At 36.1% G+C, this 25,982-nt stretch overlaps 1 protein-coding gene and 1 long non-coding RNA gene across 6 annotated transcripts in view; one reads left to right on the top strand and one right to left on the bottom strand.

Annotated features, from left to right (window-relative positions):
- Positions 1-25,280, top strand: part of LOC129533083 (uncharacterized) — a 52,439-nt gene extending 27,159 nt beyond the window's left edge. Inside the window, exon 2 of the long non-coding RNA XR_008679110.2 lies at positions 24,310-25,280. This is a non-coding gene — a long non-coding RNA (uncharacterized lncRNA). The remainder of the gene's footprint in view (positions 1-24,309) is intronic.
- MTHFD2L (methylenetetrahydrofolate dehydrogenase (NADP+ dependent) 2 like) overlaps positions 25-25,982 on the bottom strand; it is a 145,782-nt gene continuing 119,824 nt past the window's right edge. For 3 of the 5 annotated variants that reach the window (XM_031010427.3, XM_055384797.2, XM_063705315.1), the window contains 2 exons: positions 21,524-21,649; positions 25-1,418 (listed from right to left, as the gene is read on the bottom strand). In XM_031010427.3, the coding sequence (XP_030866287.3) occupies positions 1,306-1,418; positions 21,524-21,649 (239 nt within the window). In that variant the 3' untranslated portion in view covers positions 25-1,305. Of the gene's footprint in view, positions 1,419-9,526; positions 9,601-21,523; positions 21,650-25,982 lie in introns of all 5 variants that reach the window. The other 2 variants (XM_055384793.2, XM_055384794.2) reach the window with 2 other exon arrangements.

Raw genomic sequence — 25,982 nt, 5'->3', positions numbered from 1 at the left:
ACCTACAGAAAAAAAGAATACAGCTTTTCTTCAAATTGCTTTTATTATACAGTTGCAATGGTATTAATTATAAACATCAAGTCTATTTTCACACAAATCGTCACGAGTACACACTGATAAACACATGTGCTGGGTAAGAGTCATTACTGGTACATAAACATACTGGGATTTGGGCATAAAAACACAGTATCAATTAATAGCTTTAGCAGTCTCAAAATAGACTTCAACGACATTCATATATACTTCCTAATTTAAATTGTGTTAGAAATGTTGCATCTACTTTGAGGAACAAATTCTATAACAGAAGAGGGAAGACAGGTAGGCAAGAAGGCAGGAGATTTTTAGTTGTATACTAAGGTTTAGTTTTGGCACATTGAAAGTATCATGTTTTCCTATTAGATTTCTGAATTTGTGAACAAACATTAACAGTTGCTGTTCTTTAATATGACCTCATTCGCACTATATTTGTGGGAAAATACAGCTTTAGTTTTTTCTGTTTACTTATTTTTTGATTTTTCCACCCACTATTGCTCAGTGAAGGTACTATCCAAATATTTTTTAGAAGAAAGAAACGACGTTTAAACCTAACACATTCTTCATGTATTTTTACTGTGGCAAGTAGTCATTCACAATGTGATATAATCATTACTCTTAGTAGTCATTCACAATGTGATAAAATCATTACACTTCCAAACAGCATTGCATTTTTTGCCTTCCCGGAATATTTTCCTTTTCTTAAATAGAACATCATTTCTCATTAGGATGGACTTATAGGATGCATTTGGGGGACAGTTGAAATCAAGATTTTATTTTCAATAATAATATTTTCAATATTTCAATATTTTTCTTGTAGTAAGCAAACTCTTTTTTAGCATATGACATAGATCATAAAATATATTAAAAATGTTAGTATGCAAGTAGCAAAACCTTACATTTTATATGGGTAACCATTTGGCTGACAGGATATTTGTTGTAAACATACTCTATGTAATATTTAATTGTGTCAAAAATATATTTATTCATTATGAGCCCTTTATTGTTTTAATGTTATGAACAAATACCCTCAAAATAAACAATTGTTACTAAAATTTTCATTGGAATTGTTTTGGTTGTTTTCTTAAAACTCAAAATAAATTAGCAGGAAATGCATAAAATTATGTGAATCATTTGATTCACAAGGATTTCACCCATGAAAAAATAAATACCATGTAGAAATAAATAGCTTTGTAGTAAAATATAAAGGTTTTACCCTTTGTCAAATAAACAAATAGCATGACTTCAGTTTGCTTTATCCTTTCATGTGATCTAGTAAATGATTTTTTTAGCTGCCAGAAGGGTGTTCTTCAGAAGCATTGCCACTGTCATGGGTCCCACACCTCCTGGAACTGGAGTGATAAAGCCAGCTTTCTTTTTAACAGCTGATGAGGAAAAAAAACAAACAGATATTCTTTATTTGAAAATATCTGAGATTTTAATATTTTTAAACATGCTGAATATAGTGATTCTTTCTTCATTATATATACAAATCATTTTTAGAATCAAGTAGGCTGTAATAAACAGACACACACACACACATGCTCACACTCACTTCGACGAATACTTCTGTGGATGATATCTAAGGTGGACAGAAAGACCAAAATGGACCAACACCTAGGTTCAAGCTCCGTGCAGCTCAGTTTGTTTTACATAATGAAACCCATGATTGACCCAGTTACCTGTAATTCTAGTTAACTAATTCTAAAATACATGATACTGGTCACAAAAGGGACACAGGGACATAGAATATAGAAAGTTGAGCACATACCATTTATTAAATAGAATTATTCCTGTTATAACAATATCACAATGTATGTGTGGATAATACATTTCAATTCAAGTCTAATAAGTATCACTAAATATACTTGAATTATGAACACATACATAGTCCTGTTCAGAGGTATGGAAACTTATTCAGTGAATACAGATGGTCCCCAGCTTGCAATGGTTTCACTTATAATTTTTTGATTTTTCAACTGTGTAAAAGCCATACAGATTCAGTGGGAACTATACTTCAAATTTTGAATTTTGACCTTTCTCCCAGCTAGTGATATGTGATACGATACTTCTCAAGATGCTGAGTAGTGGTAATAAGCCAAAGCTCCCAGTCAGCCATGAGATCACAAAGGTGAACAACCATGATCAACCAATACTCTACAGTGTACTGCATTATGAGATTATTTGTCCAAATATAGGCTAATGTAAGTGTTCTGAGCATGTTTATGGTAGCCTAGACTAAGGTATGATCTTTGGTGTATTAAATGCATTTCTGACCTAATGATATTTTCAACTTAGGATTACCGGGATGTAACCCCATCATAAGTCATGGAGAATCTGTATACTTGTATACTTAAAGAAAATGGCAGATAACTCTCAGCAAGTTTTATTTAAGAATGTTTTCACACCCACAGTATGAAAGGTGAATGACTTACTGCATTCATTTACTTGATGGTATGGTGGTTTACTGTGTGAATAAGAGCAATGAAGTTTTTCCAAATAACTTTTAGTAAAAAGTTAGCATAGACAATATTTCTCTAATGCATAATCTGACATTATTAACCACATGCTATTTAGATGTATTGCCTTTTACAATTAGCTCATATAGACTTCTGCATGAAACAAAATCAATAGATGTTGTCTATATCTTTAGTATTATTTTTGCACAACTTATGTCGCCCTTTTGAAGGATGATTTGTGGAATTTACCTTTACTTTATTTGAAGTGAATAGTACATTGGAATAATTTTTTAAATCTGAGGAAAAGCAAAGGAATAACATTGTTTTACTTGAAGAAAGGTCCAGTAAGCTTAAATAGATCACAAAATATATATAGTTAACATGTGTTATGAATTTTCTGATGGGATGCTATAAAGAAAATATAAGAATACTATGATTTGGAAGGTAATATTTCAGTTTTCCAAACAGCGTCTCTATACAGAAAGCACAACCTTTCCATTGCCACATTTCCATCTAATGCATTCTATTCTATAGAAACATTAGAATGGGTCAATAGCCATTCAATAAACAGCTATGAATTTTTAGTCCTTTCTTCCTTTGCTCTAACTGTTCCTTCTACCTGGATCATTATTCCATCTTATCCAAACAAGAAACTCATTATTTCCTGAAAGCCAATGAAATGTCACCTGTCTACAATTTTCCTGAAAAACTCATTCCTCCAGTGTTGAATTGAAAGCCCCACCATCTATATTTCCAATAATTTTATACCCACCTCCATTATGGAACTTAAGACACTGTGCACTGTCTGTCCCTTAACTAGACACCAGCATCTAGAAGGCAGAAGCCAAGTCATTGTGGTGGTTGCTTTTAATCTTAGAATATCTCCATACACAGGTTAGGCACTCAGCAGATTTTGAGAAAGTGAACTTAAATTGCCCTTACTTAAAATCTAAAATCAATTTGAAGAAATGTGTCAGTGCTTTTCACTGGATGTAAACAATATCAATTTAGTTTAAGCTAATTTACTGAAAAACTTGAGCTACTCATTTTGCTTTAGGGTGATAAACTGCATTTTCCACTTTTCAATAAGCTGACTTAATGGCCTGAGAAATGCCTTCCAGGACCTTTTCTCAAGCACTGGAGAAGCAATGCGTTTAAAACTTGGCAGGTCTTTAGAAGTAACATTTATGCTACTGCTACTGCTACTACTGCTACTACTACTACTTACAGTACTACTACTATTTACACTACTACTACCATTTATACTAATAGAACACAAAGTCATATATTTGTAAAGCACTAACTTTGAAATATTAATATATAAAAATAAAATTCTGCTAAATAATATGGGAAAGTAAAAATCAAGTGCAAATTGAATCTTCAATGGAAAACAAAATGATTTATTTCAAAATTTAAAAGTGGCATACAATTTGTTATATCAGAAAACCTATTGTGGGTATAAAATTATTTTTATATAGTTTGGTTTCTAACTTTGAAAGATAAAGCAGCTTTGATATTATTTGTCTATGAAAAAATAGTAAAAACCATAGCTACTATCAATTGAGTACTTATTAATTACTTGCCAAGAATTATACTGTTTTAATAATTAATATTTAATTATTTCATTTTAATAGATGAGGAAACTGTGGCTCAGTGAAGTTACAGTGACTTATCACTCTCCTATATGTACAGACATTATTCACAGCCAGGTTTGAAATGCTCTATAATCCCATAATTTCACCACATTCCAATGCAACTGTATTATCATGACCTGAACAAGTAGAAAAGTCCAAAGAATGGCTCAAGTGCCAAAAATTAACTCAGTTTTCTCAAAGTGTTAGCAGGATATTCTGGAAAAAAGAAATGAAGAGGAAAATATTCTAATATATTAATTTTCCAACATGTTGACTATAAGTTCTCATAGCTCATCATCTCTGAACTACATATTACACTTCAAATTACACAGCTGGCTTAGCAGTCTGAGTTGCTTTATTCCTGGTGTCAGATCAGATAAACCACTGGTCTGCTCAGGTATCATTATATTCCTCTTCCAAATTATGTTTTTCAGACAACATGCTTACTATTGCATTCTTTTGCTCAAAAAGTGAGGTTTGGGTGGAGGAGGAGGGAATGGGAATGAGATACTACATGAAATAATATCCGCCTGAAATTTTTTAGCTCAGTGTCTGCATTTTTGCATACTTTGCTGGTGGAAACCAACACATATTCACCCTGTCCTGCCTATCAGTTTTCATAGAATCAGACTATGTAAGGGGTAATAGCTCTTCATCTGATCTGGGCTAGGGCTTCTCTGAACATTAATAAACATTTAGTAGCATCAATAGAGACCTGAAAATTATTCACGAGGCAGAATATTATAATATCATTGTAAACACACCTGGTTATTAAAATACTTGCTTAAATCTTTTTTGTTTTTGAAATAAAGTATATGGATATGAAGATAAACCCTGTACATGGTCATGAGAGACAGAGTGATTAATTTGACTTTGGAAAACACATATTAGGTTTCTATTCCTTTTGATTTGATTTTCATGAGTATCTGTGTCTGAGAAAGGAATAATAAGCTTATCTGCTGCTGTCTAGTGTTAATATATTCTTTGCCTATTTATGTAAGGATCAGGATACAGAAGTAAGTGATCTCTCAAGAAAGGTGGGGAGTTATTGGCAAGTGCCAGTGGATACAGATGTCAATGCTTAACAAAAATTCTCTACTCTAATGATTTTGCATAACTATTTCAGGGTGATCTTAAGCAGCACATTTATGAAATACTGCAGGTGGCTTATGTGCTAAAATTAGTCATGTGAGAAAGAGTTAAATTCTATTCATGTTTGATGTTCTGAAAAGCATCTTCCCCAATCATGCCTGAAAGAGAGCAAGGTAACAAGCATTACATCACCAGAATAACCTCTCATTGGCTAGTCTTTCCCTGAGGGCAGACAAAGGTTTGCACTTGGCTGAAGATGATGCTTTTAAATATTAATCCTATTATGTGTAGGGAAAAGGTGTTCTACATGCTCCATTAAAGAGAAATACAGAAGCATTATATGATAGTAATTTCCTTCAGCGACTTAATTTACTGTGGGTGTAGGTGTGAGGGCATATTTGTGTCTGTTTAAGGGAATACCAGAAGTTTGGTATATATGGGAATGAGGTATGAGATCTGGATTGATATCAGCCCTTTCATATGAGATTAATGAAGACATATGGCAAAACCAGGGTTAGATTCAATTTCACAAAGTCAACATGATTTTAGACCTACTGAAACTATTTGACAATTGAGACAAATAAACAATCACCAAATCTTATTGTCCGCATTAAACTTGCTCTGGAGAATGAGACTTAGATGAAAATGACATGGAAATGTTTAAAGTAAGTTCCTGAAAATAAGAATGTTTTGAGGAAAGTTAATAATTATCATAATAATTTATTTGGATGACCTCTCTGCAAACTTTAGACTCTGCAAAGTAATTCCATATATTTCCTTGAAAGTGCTATAGCTTTGTCAGCATAATTAAGAATGTTAGGGTGTGTGTTCAGTTGTACAAAAATAAAAGAGATTTAAAAACAGTCATTTTGGATGTAAGATTTGCCTTTGTACATACTATTTTCTTTGTCTAATGTGCCCTTCTCTCACTTCTCCAGCTGATGAATATTTATTCTTCCTTCTCAGGTCCAGCATAAATGTCACTTTCTTTGTGGAGCCTGTTAACTCCCCAGGCTAAGTTAACTAACTGTTCATTCATTCATCAGTGAGACTTAGTACAGTGACTTTCAATTTGCATTCATAGAGCATAGTGGAATCTCTTGTGAGATTAAGTCATACTGCCTATGCCTCCTCCTATCCCAATATTGCACATTGTCAGTACGCACCACTGAGAATTAATGTTTGAAGTGAGAGATATTTCTAATGGTGGGAAAGGAATGTTATACATATAAACGGAATGGAGAAAATTTAAAATCTGGTTGGAATTCACTGCTGTAGTATGGCTACTTTACATGATGGCCTCAGGTTCCCAGGCAAGTACCAGGCAAACCCCAATGTGCAAACGGTTTTCACTCTTCTGCTTACATAAGAGTTGCTAATGTGCCATCGACCAAAGGAAGGCACACGATCAAGTTGAAATTCAACGACTTGGAGTAAGAAGAGTGGCCAAGTCACCCTGCAAAGGGGATGTACACATGGGGACAAAATAAATGTGTGGCCATTTTTTATAATCTACTATAGTAGCCTCTTGGCTCCCAGTCCACCATGTCAGCCATATAATTTGCTGCCAGAGTTATTCTTTAAAACACAGATTTGATTATCTCAGCTTATAAACATTTGATGGATCTTCATTGTCTCTAGGATAAAATATAAATTCTTTATTATGGCAATCAAGGTCTTTTATCTTCTGGCCCAACATCTTTACTTTGCATCATGTTCTAGCCCTATATTCAATTAGTCACTGTTCCCACACATGCCATAAACTGGACCAGATAGATTCGTAACAATTATTCCTTGAGCAAGACAGACATAGTTACTGCCTCATGGAGCTTTTAGTCTAGTTGGGAAGATGGACATTAAAAAGGCAATTGCCTAAATAATAATTGAGCCACGGCAGTGATATGTGCTACACATGAAATGTGTGCTGCACTGTGAAGGTGTCAAGAGGATCTGGGCCTGAACAGCACTGTGTATTAATGTGGCATATCCATGCCGAGTTTTTCCATGTGGAATAGAGAGGTGTAGAATAGACAGTGTAGGGGAGACAATGTGATAAAGGTGGCAAGAAGCTTCCCTCAGGTAGAAAGCAGCCTGAACTCTTGGAAACACTGTAAGAAGGCCAGTATGGCTGAGATGTAGGAGTAAAGACAGAGTTGAAGGGGATGACATGGAAGAGGCAGGCAGTGTCTGGTTATGTAGAGACTCATAGAAAATATCAAATATTTTGTATATTAATTTAAAAGAAATGATTAAAGTATTTTTAACATTTGGGAAAACATTTCAGGCAGCATAAAATCAAATGAAGAAACTGTTCTGTGTTTGCACATTTCTCTAATGAAGTGAGTTTAATATCTGGGGTGAAAGGAAAGGAAATAAACACAAAAATTACAAAGTAAATTGAGATTCACTAAGGTGGGAATGAATTCAGGCTCTTATGGGAGTACCTCAAGAGAAAACGTAAATCCGATATGGGGATCAGAGAAAGATTTGTAAAGCTGCAGAAAAGCTGCAAGATTGATGGACACCTGAGCAGGGAAGAAAGGGAGAGAGAAAGCAATGCAGACACAGGGAAGAGTAAAAGCAAAGGTGGGTTGGATCTGACAATAAATATAATATAATGGAGGAGGTGAAATGACTTCATTATGACCAAAGCACATGATGAAAACAGCGAGAAGAAAGAGAGGAGGCCGGGGAGGTGATCATGGGCTATATGGGGTCAAGAAACTTAGGTTGGGTGATGGTAGCTGTAGTTACTGTGTTCAGGGTGAATAAGCTTTTAAAAGAGTCTTTCATGAATAAACTTGGCTATTTACATATTTAGGAGTGATCATTTTTGTAATATGAAAAACTTGTGAGAAAAATGTATACTACTAAATAATTTTAGAAGAAAGTAGTGAAGGAGAAATTCATCTTGCATTTTCATAAAGTTTCAGGCTATTGCATGCCAGTAAATCATTACTCAAGAAATTCTTTTTCAGCCTGCCATGCATGTCTAATCTTCCGTGTTCTCTCTTCTCCCCTGTGTGGCTGATGACTTTCCCCCCTATGTTATTGGCTTCAGATTTCTAAAAGGAAGAACTAAAACTTGGCTTGGCATCATTTACTTGATTCTAACTTGAAGACAACCATCTTTCAATGTCAGTATAAGAACAATAGGTACAGTGCAGAGGTTCTTTCATATTTAAAATTTGAGGTGATGATAGAGATGATGGAAGAAACTAATCATCCAGTTTATATGGACGCCTCCAAAAAAATCCAAGGGTGGCATAGATGACAGGGTGCATAAAATGTACTCATGAAGGATACTAATAGCAACATAAAGGACACTAAAATGCCCTTTGAAAACTTAAGTAAGAATAAAATAGAAAGTACGTGGTCATGAATCTTTTGGCACCATCAATCCATCCTTCATGACAGGGTGTCTCCAGCTGGTGTGTTCTGTCATTGCTTCATTTGGAAACTTTATGTTCCCAGGTTCCCAGGGCCAAGAATTGAACAATTCAGATTCTTATTTAAGATACTTTGTTGGAATACTCTCTAATTCCTTGGCAAATAGTAAATTTCTACTTCAGTACATTATATATACTCCAAAGGTCCCAAATAATGGCATTTCCAGATGTATCTAAGCAGAATTAATTTTGCTAGTATATTCTGGAAATTGTATATTCTGGCAAAGTTAAAGAATATATTTGTTCTCTATAAATTTATTTTTGGAGTGGAGAAAGAAGAACTGATGTCTCACGTTCCTATAGTATTGTTTTGTCTTTCTATTTTGTCTGTTTCACTGTCTCTTTTAAAGAAGTACTCTATGGCCCATGTCAGTTCTCCACAATGCTATAATTATTTTTTAAAGTCAACTCCCTCCCCCAAAAAGAAGAAGGATGATTCCTTATCAGTGGCAAGGCAGCAGAACAAAAATTTCTTGCTTCTCTCATGTGAATTTCATCCTCCTGGTATACATATGTAATTGTCTAAATTAAATGCTTGAAGAATTTTCCCATGCTTCTAAATGCAAGCCATTTAAGCGTGGCCTCTCAAACATCCACTCTAATGAAGGGGAGACAAGCTTCAGGAAAATGAAGTACAGGAATAACAACCAGAAAAACCTGAATGACATAGGACTGTAGAAATAGTATGACTCAGGAGAAAACACTCCACTTTCTCATATGGTTGATAGAAAAATGACACTTAAGAGCATGGTGAACCAGGGAGCAGAGGGCTCCTTAACAAGTTGGTAGCTTGCCATTGAACTTGGAAGGCAACCAGGAATCAAGTGCTCCGGAGGGAATTTACTATATTTCTTCTTACATTCATCTGGTTGCTGAATCTTGAGGTTTCCACAAGTTTTCTAAATATATTGAGATGTTCATTATCGTGGCATCCTGTGGTCAGTAATGAAATAGAGAGGATTATTGTCCTAATGTGGTAGAAATGTATTTACTTTGCAATTTGTATTTGTAGGGTGGCTAAGTTTTATTTTCCTTTACATTAAATTAAATCTGTATATATCTGGTCATCTGTATTATAGATGTAAACCATCATTCTCAGCAAACTAACACAAGAACAGAAAACCAAACACCGCATGCTCTCACTCATAAGTGGGAGTTGAACAATGAGAACACATGGACACAGGGAGGGGAACATCACACACTGGGGCCTGTCGGGGGTGGAGGGCAAGGGGAGGAATAGCATTAGCAGACATACTTAATGTAGACAATGGGTTGATGGGTGCAGCCAACCACCATAACACTTGTATACCTATGTAACAAACCTGGACGTTCTGCACATGTACCCTAGAGCTTAAAGTATAATAATTTAAAAACCTATTCAAAAAACCATAAAAAACAAAATAAATACCACTCATACCACTTAGAAAAAAATACCACTCATACCACTTAGAAGACAATTAGTGGAACCAAATAGCATGTCAGTCACCTGGAGAAAGTTTGAGATTGCTTTCTGAAACCTGCACATTGTGCACATGTACCCTAAAACTTAAAGTATAATAATAATAAAATAAAATAAAAAAAATATTTCTACTAAAAAAAAATTGCTTTCTGTGAACTCTAGCTATGACCTATCAGTGAAACCTTCTTTCTGACCATGGATGCTGTCAGCTGTCATTGCCAGATTCCATTTCAGTAGGCAGGAGTAACAATACTGCTATGATATTTCTGGTAGTTCTATTAAGAGCTGGGAAAATTACTAAAAATATCTCCCTTTCATGATGTCTTTAAAAATACAAGATCATCATACACTCTTGTCATTGTCTCCAATCCTTTCCCTCCCCTCCAATCCCTTTTGCCTGAAGTCACTGAATATTTGTATCAGAGTGGCAAATCTGTAAACTAGATAAAGCTTTCTGGAGTATCCTCCAAATGTCTTGGCAGGGCCTTAATCTCTGTAGTCTGAGATAGGAGCAGATAAAATCTCCCTTCCATAGGTATTTGTGTTTTAATATGGATCACTGAGAAACAACTATAAAAAAAAACTCATCACAGTTCAAGCAAAGAAGAAAAACTTGCAGAGGCATTAGTCACTTCTCTTGTTCCTGTGAATGTATTTTTTGTTTCAACTTTAACTCTTCTCTATAAAGGTAGATGATCCAACGTCAAAGACATCTACTAAATAGAAGTCTCTAGAAGTTGATTTGATTTCAAAGGCCTAGACTTCACAGTAACCATTCTGTCCATGTTGTAAGCCACAATGGAGGCAGTTGGCTTACTAATGATAGGAATCTCATAGTGACCATCAGTGGTTCTGTTTCGTGAAATGCTTAGTGTGGGTTCTGTGATCACAGTGTTAATAACAGTCTCACAGAGGGGCTTTTACAATGTTCATCAACTTTTCTAAAGGATTGGAACAAGTTACCTCTGGGTTAAAGTATAAGATCTTCTCTTATAGTAAAAGCTGGAGCTTTGAACTACTTTATAATTATCTAATGCAAAATGTAGATATTTTGAGTCAGACTGATTAGCCATATCATCAAATTAAATGATTGACACTGAAAACTGAAGTGGCTGGGAGTCACTTTAATTTGATTCTTTGTAATCACAGATTAATAGTTTTGTAAAAATGATACAGTTAAAAACCATCCCTGTTTACTTAGAAACTGATTATATACACTTACTTTCCCATGTTGTAGAACACACACTTTGGAGTAAGCAGTGCCAAACTACTTTCCAAATAAGCTTACTTTGCATAATCTGGAACACATAAATTCCAGGCACTTTATTTATCATGTGCACAGATATACCCAGGACCTCAAATAGTGCCTAGTATGAAGCAGCACTCACAAAATATGTGCTGAGTAAATAAACGAAGAATCAATGGATGTATCATTAATGAATATGTGTTGTTGAATTAATGACATAGTTGCTATTACTCTGCATGAAAGCTTTTGTTCCCATTAAGTTAACTTGAGGGGAGTATTTCTGTAATGTAAGAATGATACCACTGGTTTTTAAATACAGAGAATGTTCATACAAATAACCAGTGGTCTGAATAAGAAGGCTGAAATTTGGTGTGGGACAGAGATATAAAAGAAATGGGCCAGGCACGAAGGCTCATGCCTGTAATCCCAGCACTTTGGGAGGCTCAGCTGGGCAAATCACGAAGTCAGGAGATCAAGACCATCCTGGTCAACGTGGTGAAACCCTATCTCTACTAAAAATGCAAAAATTACCTGGGTGTGGCACGTGCGTCTGTAGTCCCAGCTACTCAGGAGGCTGAGGCAGGAGAATTGCTTGAACCCAGGAGGTAGAGGCTGCAGTGAGCCAAGATCGCACCACTGCACTCCAGCCTGGGCGACAGAGCAAGACTCCATCTCAAAAAAAAAAAAAAAAAAGAAAAGGAAAAATAAATGTAAGACAGGAAGCTAACCTTACAGAGGCATCCAATCTAGTTAGGAACAACTAAGTAAAAGTGCAACACAGTATAGCATTAAGAGCAAAATGAGTAAGGCAAATTAAACCTGTAAGGAGAGTCAGGAGAAGATGGGAATAAGCATGAGTGCTTTAAAGTTGATTCATATGAGAGTTGGGCAAAGAGAACAGACTACACTGGAAGAGAGTTTAGGCCAGAAAAGTAATGAGGAGGATGGTGGTAACTGAAGCGTGAAGTTGTATACTTCTGGGTTAATACTTTCATAGGAATGGAGAGAAAACGTGAGCAATGTACCCTCACGCGTACACACACACACACACACACACACACACACACACACACACACACTGTCTTTCACCAGGCATTATGCTTGGCAATTCATCTACATTAACTAGCTTATGTAAGGTGATTATTTCATTTAATCTTCACAACAACTTTATAAGATGGAAATTATTATCACAGTCTTTCAGATGATATAATTGAGTCTCAGAGTGGTGAAATGATTTACCTAAGATCATAATTGTTTTAAGCAGTAGAGTTGGGATTCAAACCCAAGTTAGCTTGACTCCAAAGCATAGTCTTTTATGAAAGGTTGGACATAATACAAAAAGAGCAGGGAGTGAAAGATGAATCCAAACTTTCAAATACAAAGCATTAAAAGAAAACATAGAAAGCTGCTTACAAAGCAATCCAGGGGTTTTCACCTCATCTCTAGTAGTTTCTTAGGATAATGATACTGAGCTTCTATGTAATTCCAAACCCTTTCCTGACCTTATGCTTGACTATTGGGTTGGAATTTTGAGGAATGGTTTGGCCAGATGGAGTCTCAAATTAAAAGGTCCCTTTATAGGGGAGATTTCCTCCCCGGTGGAGATTCTTTTGAAAAATTCAAAATAAGGCACCAGATATTTGGGGAAAATTCACAATTGTATACAGTATCATACTTCCTTCTTTCAACAGCCCATGTTGGGTCTGCTATTGAGCGCATAAAGCCTTTTGTAATGTTCCCTCCTTTCCTTTGATTCTCTGTTCCCTCTACCAGGAAAGAGCCCCTTCCTCTCTTTTGCCCATTATCTACCCTAAATACACATACTTGAGTAAAATTCATTGAACCTTTAAGATTCATCTCAAGAGGATTCCAGAACTGGCACCTCCACTCTTGCTTATTCCAAAATCCTTTGAGTCACACTTGATTGATTCTTCTCTTTCCCTCATATCTAATTGTTTAACCAATCATTCCAACTCTCCTTTAAAATTATATCTACCATCTAACCACCTCTTAACATCTTCACCCATTACAACCTGGTCCACGCCCCATCATTTCTTACTTGGATAATTACAACAGCCTCTTAACAGGTATCCCTATTTACACCTTTACCTCTATACGGCCTATGTGTCATTCAGTAGCCAGAGTGACACTGTTAAAATACAAGTCAAATGTGATTTCTTTGCCCCACATCCTCCAATGGATTTCCACTGCCTTAGAGTATAATCCAAATATCCTTCCTTGGTCTATAAGATGGGATTGCTGCTACCTCTTTGACTTTATTCTCTATCACTCACTTCCTTACTTACTGTTTCAGTTACAATGGCCCCCTTGCAGCTCATAAAAACCGTCAACCAGGCCCCCCTCAAGGTCTTGCATTTGCTGCTCCACTTGCCTGGAATGCTGCTCCCTCATCTGTCCATGACTCCCTTCTTCATTTATTCAGGTTAGCATAAGCCTTCCCTGACCACCTTTTCTAAGAAACTCCACGCCACCATTCTCTAGCCCTCTTATCTTGTTTTATTTTTGTATCACTAAGACACTGCCTTGTTATATAGATATGTATGTATTTGTTTATTATCTGTCTCCTATAACCAAAACAGAAGCTACTGGTGAGTAAGTACTTTGTCTCTTTAGGTCACTGTTGTATCCCAAGTGACTATAAAAATGCCTGACACATAGCAGATGCTCAATAGCATTGAACAACTAAATGAATTAACCTAATTTGAAGAATCTGAAGGGCTATACTAAAAACAGTAATAATCAAGAGACTGAAAATAAGCCAGTGAAGATAGAGATATAAAAAATGAAAGTCACAAAAGGGACCTGACACAATTTTCAAAATTGTATAACATGGTCAAAAAGTATCAAATCTATATCAATGATTGAATAATAAACAGTTTAGTTAGAATTAAAGACATTTAGGTGAGGTTGTATTATCTGTACAAATGTTATTGCAAATCTGTGTATCTAAGATCCATGGAAAGCTCAGGGTAAGATCTGAGCCAAGATATATCTTCAGTGACACTAGGATTTCACCAAAATCTCAGAAAAAAGTTAGTAAGTGGAGCATGCTTTGAAACGAATTAGAAAGTAATCAGACAATGACGAGATTATCCCCTGAGGTTTTTCAGAACAAAATGAATTCTGGATAGGTAAGCTGAATGATATGTGGATGTTAGATAAATAAATATCTTTCTTTTCTACCCTAAGTAAGAGATTAGTCTTCAAGTTCTTATGTAAAGGGTAGATTATTATTTACCAAAGTGTAGCCTCCCATTCAGAGACTATGGATTCCACATCCCTTGTACTCCACACATGACTATATTCAGGTCAGTAGAAAGCCAGCAGATGTGATGCATGCACCTTCTAGTTCAATTTTATTAAAGATGGATTTTATTGTTCTGGGCTCTCTCTTTCACTTTTCCTTAGAAGAGAACATAAATGAGGAGGCAATTCAACTTCAACCATGTGGACAAGGACAACACTCAGGTGGAACAGTGTTATGGGATGAATTGTGTCCCCTCTAAATTCAGATGTTGAAGTCTTAACCCCAGTACCTCAGAATGACTGTTTCAGGAGACAAAGTCTTTAAAAATAAAATTAAGTTAAAATGAGGTTATTAGCATAGGGTCTAATCCAACCTTCTAAGAAGAGGAAATTTGGACATGCACACATACAGAGGTAAGACAATGAGAAGACACAGGGAGAAAATGGCCATCTACCTGACAAGGTTGACTCAGCAGAAACATCCTTATCAATCCCCTGATCCTGGACTTCCAGCCTCCAGAATTGTAAGAAGTAAATTTCTGTTTAAACCATTCTGTCTGTGGTACTTTGTTATGGCATTTCTGGAAAACTAATATAAACAGTGGGATAGGAGAAAACAGTATCCCTGAATGAAGCATGGCTGCCTAACTCCATTGACTGCCTCCCTAATTCCAGACTTTTATGGGAAAGAGCCAAATTATCTTTTTTTTTGAGACAGAGTCTCACTGTGTTGCCTAGGCTGGAGTGCAGTGGCACGATCTCGGCTCACTGCAACCTCTGCCTCCCAGGTTCAAGCAATTCTCCTTCATCAGCCTCCTGAGTAGCTGGGATTACAGGAGTGCACCACCACACCTAGCGAATTTTTGTATTTTTAGTAGAGACGGGGTTTCACCACATTAGCCAGACTGGTCCTGAACTCCTGACCTCAAGTGATCCACACTCCTCGGTCTCCCAACGTGCTGGGATTACAGGTGTAAGCCACCACGCCTGGCTAGCCAAATTATCTTGAGTCAATGCATTTTGGTTCCCCTTTGTTATAGCCCTTCACCTATACTCAAGTATAATACTTAAAAGGAAAAAATGGAAACAACCTAAGAGTTTAACAATAGAAAAAGGATGAACCAAATAATGATATATGCACTGAACATAACCACAAACCAGAACTTCAGCATGGCAAATCAGTAAAACAAGTTTAAGTGCATAAGTCACATATATTCCTCAAACTATATAGTTGATGCATACATAAAATATCTGGAAGCAACTCTAGTACAAAATACAATGATAATGTCAGCTGCGCTAGAGGAGTAGACATTCTTTTCCATAAAGTGTGACTTCTTTATTTTTGTAATTTAAACCAGTTTCATCAACAGTATAATGTACCTTTACATTAGACTTATCACCTTTACAAAGACTTACCACTTTAAATTTTACTATCCAATTATGTTAAGACAGTAGAGAGAGGAAAGTCACTCTTAAACATTAACCTCATTTATTTTTATTTTAACAAAAATGCCTACACATCATTTCTCTTTCCTGTCTCTTTGATTTCTTTACAACACCAATTCTTTCCTTTCTGTTTCATTCCTTGTTTTAGTATAAACCAATAAGTGGAAAGGCATTGTCAGAGTTGGAATACAGGGAGGAGAGATGGCAGGCAACAGGGAATAGACACTCCAGTTCTTATTCCACCTCAATCCCTGCAGGAAGCATCATAAAATTGAAGCAAAGCTACTAAAGCTTCAAAAGGGTAGAGAAATGTCTTTGCGTTAGCTATGAGAAGTAAATGAGGCCCAAGAATTCACCCATAAGAGCATGGTTAATTGAATTAACAGCATGGAAGTCATTAATTAGACTGTTTAGCTGATCAAATCCATTTGATGAATTAAGAACAGTATAATTAAGAGTTTTTGAGTCTAGGACTACATACTGTTTTCCAATGTGTTATTCATAAGAAGCTATTTGCTACTCATGGCACATAATCTCATTTCTATCTTTTGAGAATAAAGCCTTCTTTGTCAGAAATGTATGAAGTTTCTTTCTAAGCTACAATAGAAAATGGTTTAAAAAAATTGCCTGTGGAAGTAGGTATACCTAAATGTAAAAAAGTAATAATCTATATAGCAAACATAAACTTATAAATGAATAATTATTCGCTGCATGATTATTAGTAATGAAAAATAATTCTTAGACATGCAAAATAATGTTATCACAGATGGTTTTAAATACTGTTTCTTCTTTTAATGACATAAGTTAGGGGGGAGGAAGTATGTTCAAGTAATAGAAGAGGAATGTTAAGCATTTGTCAGAAGCTGGACATATTGATGAACTGTCAAGTTCTGTAACTGGAAATCAATACAAAACAAAATAGCACTTCAATTTAGTAATAACTTTAAGGTCCTATTTATTTCCCAAAACATCCAGAGAGGCATGGCATTGCAGGAAAGGCCTAACTTGGATGTATGTTGAGGAAAAGAACATAATGGTTGGCAAGGTGCTTAGCAAACATTACCTTCCACAGTGAACAACCTACCTAGACAGTAATAGTAACAGTGAGAAACTGTAACCAAACAACTGAATAATCATGTAGAAGTGATTATGGCATTGGATATGAATTTGAACTATATGATCACTAATTTCATGAGATTTAATTAGACACAGAGAAAAATACAAGCAGTGCTCAGTTTTCACAGTAGTGTAAGACCACAAAGATGACTGCTGAAACAGTGCAAAGCAATTTTAATAGTCAATGGGAGAAATTATATTTGTTTAGTGACCTTTAAAAATTTTTTGTCAAAACATTAAAAGTTCTCTTACTGTGGTCTATAAATGTATAGGGGATTAAAAATAGTAGTAAAATTAATATTACTGATAATAGTAAAACAAATATTACTATTTACTAGTAGTAAAACTAATAGTAAAACTACTACTAACTACTAGCAAAATTAAACTAATATTTAAAAAAACGAATGCAATTTAAAATGTTGGAAACATTGAGAACTGAAGTGTTTTATTTCTCTGTAAACATTTTGCAAAGCGTAGTTTGAATGGTGCTTGCCTTCTTTTGGTCATACAACTGATGATTAGGAGCAAATATCTTTTTTTAAGTCTTTTTTTTTATTATACTTTAAGTTTTAGGGTACATGTGCACAACGTGCAGGTTTGTTACATATGTATACATGTGCCATGTGGGTGTGCTGCACCCATTAACTCGTCATTTACAGTAGGTATATCTCCTAATGCTATCCCTCCCCCATCCCCCCACCCCACAACAGGCCCCGGTGTGTGATGTTTCCCTTCCTGTGTCCAAGTGTTCTCATTGTTCAGTTCCCACCTATGAATGAGAACATGCGGTGTTTGGTTTTTTGTCCTTGCGATAGTTTGCTGAGAATGATGGTTTCCAGATTCATCCATGTCCCTACAAAGGACATGAAGTCATCCTTTTTTATGGCTGCATAGTATTCAATGGTGTATATGTGCCACATTTTCTTAATCCAGTCTAACATTGATGGACATTTGGGTTGGTTCCAAGTCTTTGCTATTGTGAATAGTACTGAAATAAACATACGTGTGCATGTGTCTTTATAGCAGCATGATTTATAATCCTTTGGGTATATACCCAGCAATGGCATGGCTGGGTCAATTTGTATTTCTAGTTCTAGATCCCTGAGGAATCGCCACACTGACTTCCACAATGGTTGAACTAGTTTACAGTCCCACCGTGTAAAAGTGTTCCTATTTCTCCATATCCTCTCCAGCACCTGTTGTTTCCTGATTTTTAGAGCTTCTGCACAGCAAAAGAAACTCCCATCAGAATGGGAGAAAATTTTTGCAATCTACTTATATGATAAAGGGCTAATATCCAGAATCTACAAAGAACTCAAACAAATTTACAAGAAAAAAAACAAACAACCCCATCAACAAGTGGGCGAAGGATATGAACGGACACTTCTCAAAAGAAGACATTTATGCAGCCAAAAGACACATGAATAAATGCTCATCATCACTGGCCATCAGAGAAATGCAAATCAAAACCACAATGAGATACCATCTCACACCAGTTAGAAGGAGCAAGCATCTTTTCTATGCCTTGGTGAACTGGCAGATTCCTTTCTAAGTATGAATCAGCTTCCAACATTTTATCCTTTGCCCTTTGAATGGCATGAAATATCACTGCAGATTCCTTTAATGTGATGTTTTTTACATCCTCTGGGACATTGTCATCCTTTCCGTCACAGCCATTTTGTTTATTTATGTGGATAAATCATTCCCATCAATGTTACCTACTTTTAACTGGGTCACCCAGTTTTCTTTACTAATGAAACAAAGATTTCTGCAAGGACGATTTACTTCAACGATTGATTTTATCTACATCTGTTTTGTTTATCTTGGCTATAGTTATAGTGAAACTTTTCACCGATACTCACAAAGCAGCCACCACACTTTCCCTGTGGCAATTTGAAGCCAAATGTTACTTACGAGTTTTGTGGCATAACCGATCTTAAAGTTCCTCCCTCTCAGTTGGGGGATCATCCCTCACCTCAGGTTAAGTCTTGATGAACAACTTGAAGAGCAACATGTCAAAACCTATCACTTGCCTGCTCCTATGGGTGACTGAGTCATGGCCTCACTGGCAAGGCCTTCTTTACCAAGTCCAGGTCCTCATTAGTACTCTTGCTCCATAAACCAGCAGGCTGGCAAGCTAGATACAACTAATCATATGGGTGTCTTTTATCACAGGATTAGAAAAGCTCGACCTTCCAGGTGAAAGTTTCTGTGCTTTTACACGATCGTTTGGTAATGCTCTGTTGGATGTCCAAGATACACCAAACAGTAGAGCTGAATGGAGCCACTAATATAATTGCTATCATTTAACTGATAACACTGACAGCTAGTGAGGTGGCAAAACTATAGGGCAACAGGCTAGGTCTCCCAGCCCTGTTCATCTCATATCTTTGTCTCTTTTCCATCTCCTTTTAAAATTTTTATATATACTTAGATACACAGAACTACAATTTGATTTAATAATCATTAACAAGTTAGACTTCATGTGACATGAAGTGAGTATATGTGCTACTAAGCATATACACCCACCAAAAATGCTCACGTAAAAATTGCTTTCAGAATACTTTTTACTTTCAGTAAAAAACATTCTTACTTAAAAAAGAAGAAAGCATGGAAGTGACATGAGACCAAAAAAATACTCTATGAGAGAAGAGTCTTGTAAAATGTGCTGGACTGAACTGCTGGGTAAGCTTGCCTTACAGGCAGTCAAGGCTGTGAACTGCAAACATCCCTGCTTTTCTTGCCTCAAGCTGGTTATCTCATGTTGTCAATGCCATCTGGGTGCATCACAAATGTGGTAATTTTGCAATGAATGCATAACTATAATGTTATCAAGAAACAGAATGACAGTAAAGAAAATAAATAAGGCCAGGTTTTAAAATAAAATGCACTTTACTTTTTCAAGTTGAGAAATTCAAATAAGTTACTCATATCTGGCCTAAGTGACTGAACATGGAAGATTAAATAAATAAATGAGGTCATTCCCTAGTGATTTCAGCATGTACACAACACACACACAGACATATGTATATACGTACAGATAGACATGTTCATGTCAAGAGCCGTCCTTGCTAGAATAGAGTTCCAACCATGTCACAGACCCTATGTATTAGAGCCAATGAGGGCAGCAGCGTTTTCTTTGGTAAGGTACATCTGTACTTTGCTCTTATTTACACCATTTTGTCTCTAGAACGCATTGTTGCACATATGTGTCCTTATGGTTTTCTTTTTCTTTTAGGCTCAAATGGCTTACTTGGATCTGGTCCCAGATGTATCTTAGAATCTCACATATATAGGGCCAGTACCCTAGGACACTTCTAACTATCTGCATTTTCTATTTTATTCAACAATATGCTAGACCTTGGGTAAACCATCACCTGATGACCAGGTTCTAAGTGAAAAAACAAAATCTAAATTATTTTTAAAATGGCATCACCTATGCTTTTCAGTTTCTCTGTAAGAAGGACACACCTATAACTAACAAAGTTCTTGATGTGGCACTGTATTTTTTGGCCAGAATAATCACTCTTATACAAAAAATATTTCTAACATAAAAATGTCACCACTTAACTTTACTATATTCATGCCTTCATAGACATCTAAGACTCCTAGGCACACTGAAAATCTGAATGCAGGTAAATATATGACAAAGATAATGGAAGTAAAATCAGATTAGAGGGTCAGGCATCTAGAAGTACTGGGGCCCAGTTTCCCCTATTGTAAAGAGAAGACTGGGTTAGAATTTTTTTTTTACTACTACATATTTGTTGCCTTGTATCTTTCATTGACCACAAAAACTTTAGCTTAGTTCCTTTTCTTTATTCTCTCTAAAACACAAGTGAAAAACACTGACTTCAACTATCTAGGTAACTACCTAGATCTGAAATGTAGTTAGGGTTGGCAGACACACCCTAAGGTGCCTTCTGGCTCTAAGAGTGAATGGCTGAGCATAGAGCATATTTGACTAAGCGTAGAGTAAGATGTCAACTCCCAAAATTCAAAACTATGCCCAGGTCTATAAAAGGCCAGCTGTATTCTATCAATAAAAACTGTACTACAAGAAATTTGATCCCTAAACCAAATATTAATGATACAATTAGAAGAGAGGGAGAAAAGGAAGAAAGGAAGGATGAAAGGGAGGGAAAAAGAGAGGGAGGGAGAAAGTAAACATTTAAGTCTGATTAAAATCTTTTCCCTCAGAAGAAAGAGGTGACGATTAATAAGTTAATAATTCCTCCATAAATGAAACTTCTCTATTTTTAAAATATGTAAGGTGGAATTTTTTTATCTTCTTCACCTATCAAAAGATATTGGTTTATTACCTTCAAAGTCCACATCTCCAACTAATTTTGTCTTTCCTGTCACTGGATCGTGGACATAGTTGATACCCACATCAATTACAGCAGCACCTTCTTTAACCATATCAGACGTAATCAACTTTGGAATACCTGAAAACAAAAAGAGTTGTTTGTCTTTCAGCATAACAAAGGTGTACATATCTGTTTTGGTAGGCTTTAAAAATACACACACACACACACACACACACACACACACACACACACACACACGTATGTGTAATACATTGTTCCTTAAAAAACAGGCCATTAATGATTTCTGATCCGAGAGAAGAACAAAGATGATTAAGGCAGCACATAAGGACTTCTGAGGATGAAATCCTGCAGGAGCTAGCCTCTCACTTCAGAGATGGCTCACCTGACATCACAGGGATACCTGCTTGAGCAGCATCCTTTTGTATGTCACATACTATGAATGGCATGGGGAGATTGCGGACATGAGACAGGCTCCTGCTGAGGTGTGGTGGAGTGGAGCACAGTGAAAGCAACTTGGAAATCGGAAGGAGGGAAAGAAAAAAGGGAGGAAAGGAGGGAGGAAGGGAGAGAGATAGAAAGGAAGGGAGGGGGAAAAGAAAGAATGAAAATAATAATTCATATTCCCCAGGGTTGTCATAAACAGTAAAGTGCCATACTCATAATGGCATCTCATCAACTCCAAATGTGCAGTGCTAAGTGCTACCTTGAGCTTTCTTTTTATTTTTTCTTGGTTTCTTTGAATCACGATGTCCATATATGATTCTGAAAGGTGTCATGTATAGTAAGCTCTCCTCACTATTGGTCTTATGCAACATTATACAGAGATCTTATGCAACCATCTATTTCCTGCAATTATTTTCAAATTTTGTTTCAAATACAACAGTACCAGCTAACAATGGTTAATGTTCCAGTTTTTTTAAAAAAACATTGAACAATCCAATCACAAATTTAATAGATTAAAGCAACAATTTATTATTATGTCTTATGGTTCTGTGGGTTGACTGAGTTCATCTGGATGCATCTGGCTTAGGATCTTTCATGTAATTGGAGTCAGATAGTGTCTGAAGCTAGAGTCATCTAAAGACATGACCAGGCTAAAAGGACTCACTCACATGGTTGCAGTGGATGCTTGTGATTGGCTGGGAGCATAGCTAAGGCTGTCAACTGGAACACATATGCATGAACTCTTCATGGGGCTTGGTTTCTCACAGCTTGGCAGCTGGCTGCCAAGAGTGAGTGTTCCAGGAGACCAGAAGTATTAGTTACCAGCCTCTTAATGCTTGGACTGGGAAACCAGCATAATGTCACTTCTGTCATATACTATTGGTCAAGAAGTAACACAGTCCACTCAGATCAGGAGGAGGAACAGAGACTCCACTTCTCAATGGGAGGAGAATCAAAGACTGTGATCATCTTTATTATTCTATCATAATGCTTCTAGTGGACATGGTGTCGGTAGGTGATGTTCTCACATTCGTATTCTAGATCTCTTGCAGGAAAAGCCTACCCACTGCATTGTTAGAGACATTCTAGCACCTGTACTATCCATTTAAGCATTACAGGTGGCTTAAATGTCACCTTGTAACATGATTTTTACTGCTAGCAAGAGTTTAAAGGCTATAAACAAATGGTCAGTGTCAACATAGATATAGCTGTAGGATAGCTTCCTTAGTCTCATAATGATGTAACAGAAGAGTCACCAATGTTTGAGATATATTTTTCCCTTGCTTTCCTATCCTGTGATATAGAACTTATCTTTTTTATTGGTTCTGACATAGGTACTATGCATTGCTCCAGATAGTCATAAAATCCTGTTTCTTCTTGGCATCCAATGGAAAAAGAAGACATACGTTCAGTATAGCTGGAGAAAAAAGTTCAAGATAAAAATATTCATAAAATAGTTATTACAGTCCAGCTACTATGCTAATGGCAAAGATCCCAATCTCCCTCTGATTATTATAACATCTCAGAGAATATTAAATGGCAATGAACAAATGGCAAAATTTTCAAAATAGAGGAAAATGTGAGCTTGATTTTAATTCCCAGGAAAATTACAAAATGGAAAAAAACTTTAAATATTTGTCTGTTTTAGATGATGCTTTATATATCCACTGTAGAAAATTTGGAAAATATATAAAAATTTAACATGAAAATAAAAATCACTGTTATCTTACTATCCAAAGAAAATAAGTATTAGTATTTTTAGTGTATTCCTTTCTAGGATTTCAAAATATTTATATATTAAATATAAAATATGAAACCTGTATTTCCTTAATGTTGTGTCTCACTATGTATCTTACCACTCTGTCATTAAATTAAAATGTGAGCATTTTCCCATTTCATTTTATTTGAAAATTAGGGGCCATATGAACTAATTAATTGTATGGATTACCATAAAAATGTATTCATTCCTGCAGTGTTTCTAATTTTTTGCTATTATAAATAATACAGTGATGGCCATTTATGTTCAGAAAACGATAGGTAATTTCGTAATTACAGCATCAAATTTTAGAAAACTTTTCACTGAACTCTTATGAATGGAAAAATGTAGGTTAGATGAAAGCATCTATTGGTAGAGCCATAGGCAGCTAAATAACATATTACAAAACTGTTGACCAATGCATTTGTAAGGTCTATTGAGGTCTTCTGTGAAAAGCATTTGTAAATACCATGTTCAAATTTTTAATAAATAATTTGGAAGAACATATTGGCATTGTGATGGTTTTATCTTTGTTCTCCTCCAGATGCATTTTCACCTTTTTTCTGCTTTACTCTAGGCCAGCGGTGGGACTGATCCTTACAAAGGTCTTGTGTGCTTCTTATCTCTCTTGGAACCACGTCATGGCCATGAAAACAAGCTCAAGCTAGCCTACTGAAGGATACAAGAACCATAGAGGAAAGCTGAGTCACTTTAGCTGAGGCCGTAATAGACTGATCAGCCCCCTGCCAACAACCAGTGATGGCAGATGCTTGATCGGGCCCCAGAAAGATCACCAGAAATGAGTGAGTCAAGGTCACAATAACTGATCAGCTGAACCATGGACTCAGGAAAAATTTTTTTTAAAGGTAGTCGTTCGTTTTGTTTTTTAACATACCAGTAGCTATATAGCCCATATTTGCAAATGACTTCGAACTGGACAGAATGGTTACTGGGTTGTAATTTTGGAATGACGGATTGTAAGTATCAAGAAGACTCTGAATGGGAACAAATGTACAATTCTCATGAAGTGCTGTACTTGATTAAAAACTCAATACAAAACTAAGATGGTCTCCAGATACAAGGATGTAATATTTTCCAATATATTTTTAGCAAACTCTCTGGAATAGTTGGTTGTACTTCGGAGGCTGATCTAGGGAAGAATGGTTAGAATCAGTCTAGAAATCATGTCAAATTCTTATCACTTGCTATCAAACTAGCTGGTTCAATTCCTTATTAGTGCTCTGCAATAAGAAAAAATCTTGTGCTACAACATAAAGCAACTATCTCAATAAACACAGTTTAATTCAGCTAACTTTATTTTTTTTTGTAGCAAGAATTTTTCAGTGAAATAAGTGGTGTGTTGATTTATAGTTTGGTGCAAGCTCCCTATCTTCTTGCAGACCTATAACATCTGTGCAGAGGGTAAGAAATAGTCACAGACCATCACCAGTGCACTGACCACGCAGTGAAACCCTCTGCACTAGAGGAATGGTTAAATGAACTTAGGCTACCTATCTCAGAAACAAACAAACAAACAAACAAACAAACGCATACACCTAAAAACAAAACGAGAAAACCCCAATAACTATAGTAGTTTCTTCAATATGTTAAACTGCAAATCAGGAAGATTTTACTCTGTATGGTTTTGGAGAGAAGAAAGGAAAAAACACAAAGGGAGGGAGTATCTTTTAGCTCAGTATAAAGAATATTCTAAGGATAATATAATATACCACAAAGAGAAACTGTATATTGTCCTTATTCCTTATTAGCAATATTCAAAATAAAGAAGGGATTGAACTGGGAAGGTTAGTTGTAGGAGGACAAATCCCCAGATGACCTTGGCTGCCCCAGCTCTTTCCCCTGCCACTTAACAGTGACTTTCTCTTTATCCCATTCTAGTTCTAGAATGGGGCATCCTAGTAACTACAGTGGGGCATCTTGAGATAAAGAGAAAGTGTTGGGTACAACCTAGGCTATGTCCTCCTCCCTCTTAGAACGGGATGTTCCTCAGTGCTTCAGCTCAGCAATTCAAGTGGTATCTAGGGTGTATTGAGTTCCCTCAGCTGTGTCACAATGGGGCAAGCACAGATAAGACTCCATTCGCCCTCGGCAGCTTCCTGAGCCTTGGGAAGCTGGCTCACCAAGGATTCTAGGCTTCTGTTTATTCTTGCTGCATATCTGTGAAAAAAAAAAAAATCTGCTTTGGCTGATTTGTGTGAGTGTTCTGTCTCACCATTCTTATGCAAGCGA

This window comes from Gorilla gorilla, chromosome 3 (genome assembly GCF_029281585.2).
Source record: "Gorilla gorilla gorilla isolate KB3781 chromosome 3, NHGRI_mGorGor1-v2.1_pri, whole genome shotgun sequence".
NCBI classification, from domain to species: domain Eukaryota; kingdom Metazoa; phylum Chordata; class Mammalia; order Primates; family Hominidae; genus Gorilla; species Gorilla gorilla.
This window is presented reverse-complemented; position numbering and strand designations above follow the sequence as displayed.